The sequence below is a fragment of the Ranitomeya imitator genome, chromosome 2 (genome assembly GCF_032444005.1).
Source record: "Ranitomeya imitator isolate aRanImi1 chromosome 2, aRanImi1.pri, whole genome shotgun sequence".
Lineage (NCBI taxonomy): Eukaryota > Metazoa > Chordata > Amphibia > Anura > Dendrobatidae > Ranitomeya > Ranitomeya imitator.
The window spans coordinates 520,371,327-520,383,740 of record NC_091283.1 but is presented as its reverse complement, the minus strand read 5'-3'; the positions used below and the strand labels follow the sequence as shown (position 1 = coordinate 520,383,740).

The window sequence follows — 12,414 nt, the reverse complement described above, 5'->3', positions numbered from 1 at the left end:
ACTACGTGGGCTGTGCTATATACTACGTGGACATGCATATTCTAGAATACCCGATGCGTTAGAATCGGGCCACCATCTAGGAAACAAAGGAAACACTTAAACAACAGAATATAACTCCAAGTAAATCAAACTTCTGTGAAATCAAACTGTCCACTTAGGAAGCAACACTGTTTGCCAATCAATTTCACATGCTGTTGTGTAAATGGAATAGAAAACAATTATCAAAACACCCTCAATAAAGGAGAGGTTCTGCAGGTGGGGACCACAGACCACATCTCAGTATGAATGCTTTCTGGCTGATGTTTTGGTCACTTTTGAATGTTGGTTGTGCTTTCACATTCGTGGTAACATGAGACGGACTCTACAATCCACACAAGTGGCTCAGGTAGTGCAGCTCATCGAGGATGGTACATCAATGCAAGCTGTGACAAGAAGGTTTGCTGTGTCTGTCAGTGTAGTGTCCAGAGGCTGGAGGCGCTACCAGTAGACAGGCCAGTACACCAAGAGATGTGGAGGGGGCCGTAGGAGGGCAACAACCCATCAGCAGGACCGCTACCTCAGCCTTTGTGCAAGGAGGAAAAGGAGGAGCACTGCCAGAGCCCTGCAAAATGATCTCCAGCAGGCCACAAATGTGCATGTGTCTGCACAAATGGTTAGAAACCATCTCCATGAGGATGGTCTGCATGCCCGACGTCCACAGATGGGGTTGTGCTCACAGCCCAACACCGTGCAGGATGCTTGGCATTTGCCATAGAACACCAGGATTATCAAATTCTCCACTGGCGCCCTGTGCTCCTCACAGATGAAAGCAGGTTCACGCTGAACACATGTGACAGACATTACAGAGTCTGGAGATACCATGGAGAGCGATCTGCTGCCTGCAACATCCTTCAGCATGACCGGTTTGGCAGTGGGTCAGTAATGCTGTGGGGTGGCATTTCTTTAGAGGGCCGCACAGCCCTCCATGTGCTCGCCAGAGTTACCCTGACTGCCATTAGGTACCGAGATGAGATCCTCAGACCCCTTGTGAGACCATATGCTGGTGCAGTTGGCCCTGGGTTCCTCCTAATGCAGGACAATGCCAGACCTCATGTGGCTGGAGTGTATCAGCAGCAAGATGAAGGCATTGAAGCTATGGACTGGCCCGCCCATTCCCCAGACCTGAATCCGATTGAGCACTTCTGGGACATCATTTCTCGCTTCATCCACCAACATCACATTGCACCACTGACTGTCCAGGAGTTGGTGGATGCTTTAGTCCAGGTCTGGGAGGAGATCCCCAGGAGACCATATGCCACCTCATCAGGAGCATGCCCAGGCGTTGTACAGTTGGTAGGTCATACAGCCACGTGGAGGCCACACACAATACTGAACATATTTTCCTTGTCAGGAGGCATTTCCACTGAAGTTGGATCAGCCTGTAATTTGATTTTCCCCTTTTATTTTGAGTATCATTCCAAATCCAGACCTCCATGGGATATTCATCTTGATTTACATTGATCATTTTTATGTTTTATTGTTCTGACACATTCCACTACGCAATGAATAAAAATTTGCAACTGGAATATTTCATTTAAGATATTTTAGTTTTCCCTTTATTTTTTGAGCAGTGCATATATATATATATATATATATATATATATATATATATATACATATACATATATATATATAATTGTCTAAGGGTCACTTCCGTTTGTCTGTCTGTATTTCTGTCGGTCTTTCTGTCACAGATATTCATTGGTCGCGGCCTCTGTCTGTCATGAAAATCCAAGTCGCTGATTGGTCGTGGCAAAACGCCCACGACCATTGCCATGACCAATCAGCGATGGCCATAGTCTGGCAGCGAAATGGCCGCTGCTTTACTGCCCTGCAGTCAGCATTGAGCGCTCACACAGTGATAATGCCAGTGTTAATGGACTGCGGTGTAACGCACTCCATTAACGCTGCTATTAACCCTGTGTGACCAACTTTTTACTATTAATACTACGTATGCAGCATCAATAGTAAACAGATATAATGTTACAAATAATGATAATAAAAAAAAAGGTTATTCTCACTCTCCGACGTCACGCTGTCCTCGGCAGTGCATGCGGCAGGTTCCGGTGCCAAGGATGCTATGCGAGAAGGACCTTCCATGATGTCACGGTCATGTGACCACGACATCATCACAGGTCCTGCGTTCATACCAACCCTGGAACCGGAAGCTGCCGCGTGCACCGCACACAGGCGCCAGGAATTCAAGGGCTCTTCGGAAGGTGAGTATATGTTTATTTTTTATTTTAAGTCTTTTTTAACCACGCATATAGTGCCCACATTGCTATATACTATGTGGGCTGCGTATACTACGTGGGTTGTGTTACATACTGCGTGGGCTCTGTTATATACTACATCTCTGCTATATACTATGTAGTTGGGCAATATACAACATCGACTGTGCAATATACTACATGGCTCTGTTATATACTACGTGGCTGTGCAATATACTATGTAGCTATGCAATATACTACGTGCCTCTACAATATACTACGTGGCTATGTTATATACTACATGGCTCTGCTATATACTACGTCGCTGACCAATATACTACATAGCTGTGCAATACACTACGTAGCTGTGCAATACACTATGTAGCTGTGCAATACACTACGTGACTGTGTTATATACTACGTGGCTGTGCATTATACTACGTGCCTGTGCAATATACTGCGTGGCTCTACAATATACTACGTGGCTATGTTATATACTACGTGGCTCTGCTATATACTACGTGGATAACCAATATACTACATACCTGTGCAATACACTACGTGGCTATGTTATATACTATGTGGCTGTGTTATATACTATGTAGCTCTGCTATATACTACATACGCTGTGTTACATACTATGTAGCTCTGTTATATATTACGTAGCTATGTTAGATACTACGTCGGTTGTGTTATATACTACATCACTGTGCAATATAGTACGTAGCCTGTGCTGTATACTATCTACATATTCTAGAATACCCGATACGTTAGAATTGGGCCACCATCTAGTATATATATATATATATATATATATATATATACATACATATTTATGGGTATAATATTATTCATTTTATTATTATTTTGTGATTTCTAAAAAATATTTTTGCAATTTTTTTTACTTTTTTACTTAGTCCCTCTATGGGACTTTTACTTTTATTACGCTGTTCGCTGGTAAAATGCATTGCACTACATCAGCACTGCAATGCATTATGCCTCTCAGTGCTGCACTGACAGAAGCCTCTTTGGCCATGCTCCTGGCATGGACTATGCAGACCACCATCGCTGGAAAACTCGGAGGTCGCCATGACTACCTTGGGTTGCCATGGCAACCGTCGTGCCCTCATGTTGACGTCATGGTAGCACTAATTGGAAGGGAGATGGAGCCTTTCCCAGCTTCCTAAAAGTTGCAATTGATATCAATTGTGGCATTTATGGAGTTAAAAAGCTGGGCAGTGAGTCGGCTGTGATCGTGCTGGCACAACTCCTGCATGACGCCATGATGTACCTATAAGTCATCGGTTGGGACCCCCTGTCAGACCATGGAAAAAGCTTGATGGCAGAATAAAATCAAAGGAGTTTTATTAAACAGGTTTTACAGGTCAACACATTTCAAGGTTCTGTATGACCTCTTCATCAGGATGAAAAAACCTAAGGCTGAGGTCACACTCGCACGAGTCTCTTGCATCAATATCCGGCACAGCCGCTGGCACTCGGGACCGGAGTGTGCGGCTGCATAGAAATACATGCAGCCGCACGCTTCGGGCCCGAGTGCTGGTTGCTATGCCGAGTATTGATGTGAGAAACTCATGCGAGTTTCTCGCATTGCATAGGCAAGTGTGACCCCGGCCTAAGAGTGACTGTCAGAAATGTTCGTCTTTTGAACTGTCGTTTAAAAAAAAAAAAAAAAAACGCCAAACCAGGCACATGACTGAGTCAGAGTTGAGTCAGAAATCTCCTTTGGCAGCTGACATCATGTGTCGGGAAAGACTCACAAGACCCCCATTTACATAAGTCATTTCCTGGCCCAGCTTAAATCAGTGAGTCTGGCTAATCTTGCTCTAATGTGTATGGACACTACATTGAATTCTGGCACGTGAGCTTATTATAATAACATTTTGCTTCTGTGACTCATTTCCAGTTTATCATTAATGCTGAAACTTGTGAGTTTCCCTGCAGGTGTCTGAGTCATGTTTACCTGTATGACACCCCACACTGGTAGTACAGGCAGTTGCTTCATGTGACTGGTTCTTAACTGAAGATGATCATCATATGCTATGATCTATGTTTATTTCCCTAGGCAGGATTGCTTCTCATCTCAAGTCTAACTTTCCAGTTTTGGAGTTTTGGATCTGTATCAGACCAGTTTTAGAATACCGTAACGCGACTGCATATTAATTCATAATATTCACAATATAATGGTTACAAAACATAGATCAGGTACAGATCTATGAAGCCATAAAAAAGATGTTCAAATGTTAAAGGGGTTTTCCACTTTTAGAAAAGTGGTCCTGACTCCCGAAGCTTTTGCTGTTATGTGAAATAACAAAACTAGATAGTACACAGACTCGCCTGATACATCGCCGGCTGTGTTCTGTTTACAGGGGTAATGTTACGACTAAGCGTAGATCACCACCACTGCAGCTAATCCCTGAGCTCAACAGCTTGTGCCATCTATATTGGTTGAGTGCTATTTGGCTAAGGAGAGGCCATCAATATTAAAGTTCCGGACAACCCCTTTAAATGGGTTTCCTCTATTTTACAAAAACTGCCCTAAAGTAGGAAATGTAAAAGAAAAGAAGTAAGCATGACTTTACAGTTCAATTCCCAGTAATCCATTAGTGCCCACTGGTATCTGACATGTTGACTTCCTATCCAATGACATGAGCTCTTCAGGTAATTACTTGCTGCTTTTACTGAAAGATTTTCAATGACCTTTCTAAAGAAAACTGGTGGCCGATCACAGGATGAACGAGCAAAACATTGTGCAGTGCAAAAGATCATTGGGGATATCTGAGACATGGCTGGACGAGAGTCATGACTGGGCTATTAACTTACAGGGCTATAGTCTGTTCAGAAATGACCGAATGGATAGGCGAGGGGGAGGGGTGTGTATATATGTAAAATCGTCCTTAAAACCCATCCTGTGTGATAATAGAGGTGAATCTAATGAAAATGTAGAGTCCCTGTGGGTGGAGATAAGGGGAGGGGGAAAAAATTATACATTTCCAGATAGGGGTTTGTATAAGTCTCCAAAAATATTGGAAGCAACAGAGAATATCCTTGTAAAGCAAATAGATGAAGCTGTGACTCAAGGAGAAGTCAATATTATGGGGGACTTCAACTACCCTGAAATAGATTGGGGAACAGAAACCTGCAGTTCCAGAAAAGGTAATCGGTTTTTGACAACTATGAGAGACAATTACCTTTCACAACTGGTTCAGGACCCAACAAGAAGGGGGGCACTGCTAGACCTAATATTAACCAACAGGCCAGACCGCATATCAAATATAAGGGTTGGGGGTCACCTGGGAAATAGTGATCACAAAATAATAAGTTTTCATGTATCCTTTAATAAGATGTGTAGTAGAGGGGTTACAAGGACACTAAACTTCAGGAGGGCAAATTTCCAATGGATAAGAGATGATCTTGGTGCAATTAACTGGGACGATATCCCGAGACATAAAAATACACAAAGAAAATGGGAGACGTTTATTAGCATCCTGGATAGGACCTGTGCACAGTATATACCGTACGGGAATAAACATGCTAGAAATAGGAGGAAACCAATATGGCTAAATAGAGCTGTAAGGGGCGCAATAAGTGACAAAAAGAAAGCATTTAGAGAATTAAAGGAAGTAGGTAGTGAGGAGGCATTAAATAAATATAGAAAATTAAATAAATTCTGTAAAAAGCAAATCAAGGCAGCAAAAATTGAGACAGAGAGACTCATTGCCAGACAGAGTAAAAATAATACCAAAATATTCTTTAACCCCTTTCTTCCATTGGACGTACTATTCCGTCCATGTGGGGTGGGCCTTACTTCCCAAGGACGGAAGCTGACATCCGACACTATGTGCCAGGAGTGGTCATGGACCGCCCCCGGCACATTAACCCCTGGCACACTGCGATCAAACATGATCGCGGTGTGCCGGCGGTATAGGGAAGCATCACGCAGGGAGGGGGCTCCCTGCGGGCTTCCCTGAGACCCCCGCAGCAACGCGATGTGATCACGTTGCTGCGAGGGTCTCTTACCTCCTCCTCCCTGCAGCAGGCCTGGATCCAAAATGGCCACGACATCCGGGTCCTGCAGGGAGGGAGGGGGCTTACCAAGTGCCTGCTCAGAGCAGGCGCTTGGTAAGCCTGCATTGCTGTAAGTCAGATTGCTGATCTGACAGTGTGCTGTGCAAATTGTCAGATCAGCGATCTGTTATGTCCCCCCCTGGGACAAGGTAAAAAAAAAAATTTCCACATGTGTAAAAAAAAAAAAAAAAAAATTCCTAACTAAAGATGAAAAAAAAATATTATTACCATAAATACATTTCTTTATCTAAATAAGAAAAACAAACATTAAAAGTACACATATTTAGTGTCGCCGCGTCCGTAACGACCCAACCTATAAAAATGTCCCACTAGTTAAGCCCTTCAGTAAACAACGTAAGAAAAAAAAAAAACGAGGCAAAAAACAACGCTTTATTATCATACCGCCGAACAAAAAGTGGAATAACACGCGATCAAAAAGACGGATATAAATAACCATGGTACCGCTGAAAACGTCATCTTGTCCCGCGAAAAACGAGCCGCCATACAGCATCATCAGCAAAAAATAAAAAAGTTATAGTCCTCAGAATAAAGCGATGCAAAAATAATTATTTTTTCTATAAAATAGTTTTTATCGTATAAAAGCGCCTAAACATAAAAAAAATATAAATGAGGTATCCCTGCTGGGAGATCGTTGGTCGCTGGGGAATGATCAGGACCTTTTTTTGGTCGCTGATCACCCGCTGTCATCGCTGGATCGGCGTGTGTGACTCCGATCCAGCGATGTGTTCACTTGTAACCATGGTAAATATTGGGTTACTAAGCGCAGGGCCGCGCTTAGTAACCCGATATTTACCCTGGTTACCATTGTAAAAGTTAACAGCTTGTTAGAATCTCATTGCCTAATCCTTGTATTCCATTTTATAGAGTATTAGTCAGGAGACCCCCCAATATACTGTACTTTAGATAGTTTACAGATTCTATGTGTGTGAGATGGAAAATGGCATTTTGGGCCTCAGTTATATGGAAATAATACCCATATTTAGCTGACCTTATGCCTAATGTAACCTACTCTTTAGATCAAATGCCTGGATTTGAAAGAAATCCTGGTAAAAGAAAAAAAAAATAGAAATCCTTCACCTCAGAAGAAGGTAGGTATTTCTGCACGTTTCCTTTCTGTTTTATAATAGCCATGTACCAGGACCATTCCTAGTATATATGACAGTGTTGTTCACTTATCTGTTACATTGAGAAATGTCTGTAGAATTATTAATTTAAATAAATATGTATGTGCCATGTGCATGTGGCAACAGGATGTAACCTCACCCTGGAAAAAAAAAGTGTGGCAGCAGGTATGAGTAAATGCAAGCTGAGGAACAGAAAAATACAATTTAAAGAAAACCTTTCACCAGGAAAATGCTGTTCCTATTGTGGCATGGTGATACAGAGCACATCATAGAACAAGAGGAACAGAGCAGATTTATATAATTTTATATAATGGTGAAACATGTCATTTATTAATGGAAATCCCTGCTCCTTCTTGACTCAAGGGGCCAGTGTGCGGGCTTATCAGTGAGTAATAGGGGTGTGTGTGTGTATATACAGGGACAGCTGTCATTCACTGATAAGACCATCCACTACACCTCTAAGATAATGATAAGCAGGGATTTAAAGGGAATCTATCAGCAGGTTCTTGCTACCTCATTTGAGAGCAGCATAATGTAGGAAAAGAGACATTGATTTCATGGAGTTTAGTTTACTGGATGCAGCAGTTGTGACACAATCAGTTTATAGATGTAGCAGATCTTAAGAAAGCTGACACTAAACATTGTAAGTGAACAATAGCACACAGCCTAATAAGTGACACATCCCTGTATTCAGTGTTTTAACCCCTACATTATGCTGTCCTCCGATTACATATCAAAAACCTGCTGACAGTTTCCCTTTTAAAGGAATAAAATGCAAGTTACACTGACTCCTTTCCCCAAACCTATATAGCAATCTGACACACTCCCCCAGCTCTGTACCATGATGCTTGTAGATGAAAGGACAGTTGAACTCTGTTTTCTATGGTCACTATAGATATGCTAAAGTCCTAGACCCAGTGTAATGTGCACAGAAAGTAATTTAGAAGGCCTCTGTAGAAACCGTGATGATTGCCCAGCAGCAATCATCAGCATTCTTTGTTCCTTGACTATCCCTTTTATCGGATTTTATTCTAGCTTGTATTTACATGTGGTAACAATATTGATCTGACATCTTTGCCTTTTCTTGTCAGTCCTGTCACTAGCTTCACCTGCATTTGTATGTGGCTCTGTTTGGGTAAGGATTGCTGTACCTAGGCAACACTATTCTAAAACACAATGCTTTCTTTATCACTGTTGTAAAAATGTAAAAAATATATAGAATCACAATATGGAACTTGTACGCTGCCCAGGAAGAAAACAGCATTTCCTGCGTATGAGCCATTTGAACTTTTACACTGAACATGGAGGAGCTGAGCAGATTGTTATATGGCTTTGCAGGAAAAGAATCAATATTTTATTAATATATATCCCTGCTCTTTTTATCTATAGGAGTCCAGTGGGCAGAATCTTTAAGGCATATGCATAAAGGAATCAGCCAATCACTAATTAGGATTCATTAGGACCATCCACTGGACTCCTAAGCATAGAAAGAGCACAGATTTAAACTAATCAAACATGAGAGATATGAAATCTCTGCACAAAATTGTATAAATCTGCCCACCACCTTCTACTCTGTGTCCTGCTTCCTACAGATAAGAGAATTATAATGTGAAAGGGAATCCATCAGCAGGTTTCTGCTATGTAATCTGAGAAAAGTATAAGGTGAAGGCAGAGACGCTGATTCCAAGAATGTATCACATATTAGGCTGTGCGCTGTAGTTTCAATTCAGTTTTTTGTTCAGCAGCAGAATATCACTGCAGGACCAGGTCTCAGGTGCAGACCAGTCAGACTACTCTGTGTAACTCCACCCCCTCACCACTGATTGGCTCCTTACTGACAGTGCACACAGGAAGCTGCCAATCAGGGATGTGGGCGGGGTAGGGTAATACACAGCTCAGCATTCTGACCACTGCTACATCTATTGAGAAAACATGGATTTTATCAAAACTGCAGCAAACAGTCCAACAAGTGACACATCACTAGAATCAGGACCTCTGCTTCTACATCATGCCACTTTAAGATTAAACAGCAAAAACCTGCTGAAACATTCTCTTTGAAATTGCCAAACATATTAGATAATTATCATCCATTTCATTAGAACCAACATACTATTTAATATGTATGGCCTCATAATTTTACCCGGATGGCTGATGTCAGAAAAGAAAACAATTAGTTGGATTTCAGCATGGCCATTCCTTTGGTTTTTAAGGGAGATAATCTATAACAATTGTTCCAATAATAGCTGTCTGCATTGTATGGCCATCTTTGGACTTCTCCCCCCCCCCCCCCCCTTCTTTTGTTTGTAACCCTCTGCATGTTTCTCATACAGATTTTATCCTTCCACTCCCACTCTATTAGGTTTAAAATCCTCTCTTTCTTTTTTTTAAAAAAGTTTACTCTCTAAAAGAAATAAAGAGCAAATATTTGTATTATATATTTCATTTGTAAATTATTTTCATTGGCTGATTTGCAATCCCTGTTAGGCTATGTGCACACGTATAGAGCTCCTCTGCGGATTTGTCCACAGCAGATTTGATAAATCCGCAGGGGAAACCATTTTCTTCTTCGGATTCCGCTGTAGATTTACATCTGCACTTTTCTATTGGAGCAGATGTAAAAACGCTGCGGATTCCGCACAAAGAATTGACATGCTGCGGAAAATAAAACGCTGCGTTTCCGCACGTTTTTTTCCGCAGCATGGGCACAGCGTTTTTGGTTTCCCATAAGTTTACATTGTACTGTAAACTCATGGGAAACTGCTGCGGATCCGCAGCAAAATCTGCATCGTGTGCACATACCCTTAATCTTCACTATTATATTTGGCAGTCGTGTAACATTATCTTGATCTTATCATGAAACTTCAGATCTGCAAAAAAATAATAATTAACTATATTCAGTTGCAACTAAGCCGATATCCTACCCCCCACTCCTTCATCTCAGATCATTAACACAGGGGTCATGGAATCTTAAAGAACTAATGGTCACTGGGAAGTTTCTTGCCGCAAAATCGTAGCTCTGAATTGTGATGGCATGAATTCATATTTATTTAGTACTTATTCAGGCAACGTAATTCCTAAGACCAGGTATAAAATTCCTGCCAACCAAATATCCATATCTACCGTAAGTTCTTGGACAGCTTTGAAAATGACATATCCAAGGAAAAGGTATTGGGGATAAATAGTCAAATCAGACATCAATTTTTCTCAGACTAATTCTATCCGATTGTCTGATTTTGATTCAAGTCTCGAATCAAATTTGCCAATACAAGTCTGTGGGTCTGTGAAAAAATCGGACTGAACTCTGATGCTATCCGTATGCTGCCTGTTTCTCATGGATTGTTTAATAGCAGAAGCCTGAGAAACATCTCTAGAAAAATAGATGAAACTGTGACCTGTGACCAAACTATGATGGTAAAAACTGACTCACTGACCAGACTGATCAAAAAAACGAATGAAACTAGGGCAGATTGTTGCTTACGTTACGAGAAAACTCACTGAGGTGTCTGAACGAAGCCTAATTCTCACCTTATTTCTAGTGAATTACAAATGTATTCAAATAATTATTTTGGAGGAAAATGCACTTACCGATTTTGCTTTAGTAATGAGCGATCTGATCAGGTCTTTGATGATGTTATTGCGCTGTTTTTGGAAGATAACTTGCACTTCTGTTCCTTTACTACGAGTGAGAATAGGAATATCTGGCCATCCCAGCTCCAGATTGGGTGCCTCAATATCAGACATCATAGGAAAGTAGGTGCCAGATGTCAGCTCGGAAGGACAGGAGTCAGGGAATCCAGGTCCACCACCGTCTCCATCCTTGTCTAATGCATCCTCCAATTTATTAATAGTGGTACTACTGCAGATATAGTCAATGTCCAAGCTGGATAGAAAGGGCAACTCTTTTTCATCACTGAGTGCCTGTAGATATGCCTTCTCTCCTTGTTCCACCAAAACATCTGTGGCCAGCCGGGCAGACTCATTGTAATTCAGCACCGATGACGAACTTTGTCTCCAAGGGTTTTTAAGGTCTTCTACTCTGCTTTTCAGTTGTCCAAGAGTTCGACCTCCTCTCCTTATTTCAGAATTAAGCATCACTGCAGGACTATCCGTAGGCTTCCTCTGATAACCGGTGATGGTGAAAGCTCTGACTTGTGTGTTGGCCTTTGTCTTGGTTGTATGCCAATCAGCTGACAGTATTGCTTTTATACTTGTCACTTGTAATGAGTTTCACTATGTAGCTACATGATCTCTCCCACTCCACAAGACTTCCTCATACTTTTGCAATCTGCCAGTAACTACTGAACTTAGTTTTGTGATCTTCCAGCTAAATGTTGCCCTACCCCCAGCGCTGCTACCTGTTTGTTGAGTTTTTTGTAAACCTACCCAGCTAAAGACTGTTGAAGTAGTTACTATCCAACTTGTTCCAACAGGCTACAGATAAGGCTTCCTGACAACCATGTGCTACTTTCTTGGACAATGCAATTCTGACTAAATGGTTCCTTCTATTGTTCCTCAGCAAGCTGTAACAGAAGGGCTGATATACATATATACAAAAAATATATAAAAAAGAGTTTTTGGCAAAGCCAGCTGGAGGAAGGGACCTGGAGGAAGACACATGTGGTGTTGAAACATTTCGTCCATAAGGGATTGAATGTATGCAATATTGTTACTGGAGAAATCTGGAACTTTTTAATCTATATATATAATTGTCTAAGGGGTACTTCCATCTTTCTGTCTGCAACTTCCGTCACGGAAATCCCGTGTCGCTGATTGGTCTTGGCAGCTGCCTTTCCTGGCTGCCGCGACCAATCAGCGACGGGCACAGTCCTGCCGAGAATTACTCCCTACTCCCGTTCAGTCAGTGCCCAGCGCCCGCTACATACTCCCATCCAGTCAGAGCTCACACAGGGTTAATGACAGCTTTATCGGACCGC

General features: G+C 41.8%; 1 protein-coding gene across 1 annotated transcript in view; it reads right to left on the bottom strand.

Annotated features, from left to right (window-relative positions):
• Positions 1-11,780, bottom strand: part of FAM83C (family with sequence similarity 83 member C) — a 42,650-nt gene extending 30,870 nt beyond the window's left edge. The window contains exon 1 of the mRNA XM_069751769.1: positions 11,066-11,780. Coding sequence (XP_069607870.1) covers positions 11,066-11,572 — 507 coding nt within the window. The 5' untranslated portion in view covers positions 11,573-11,780. The remainder of the gene's footprint in view (positions 1-11,065) is intronic.
• Positions 11,781-12,414: the final 634 nt, after the last annotated feature.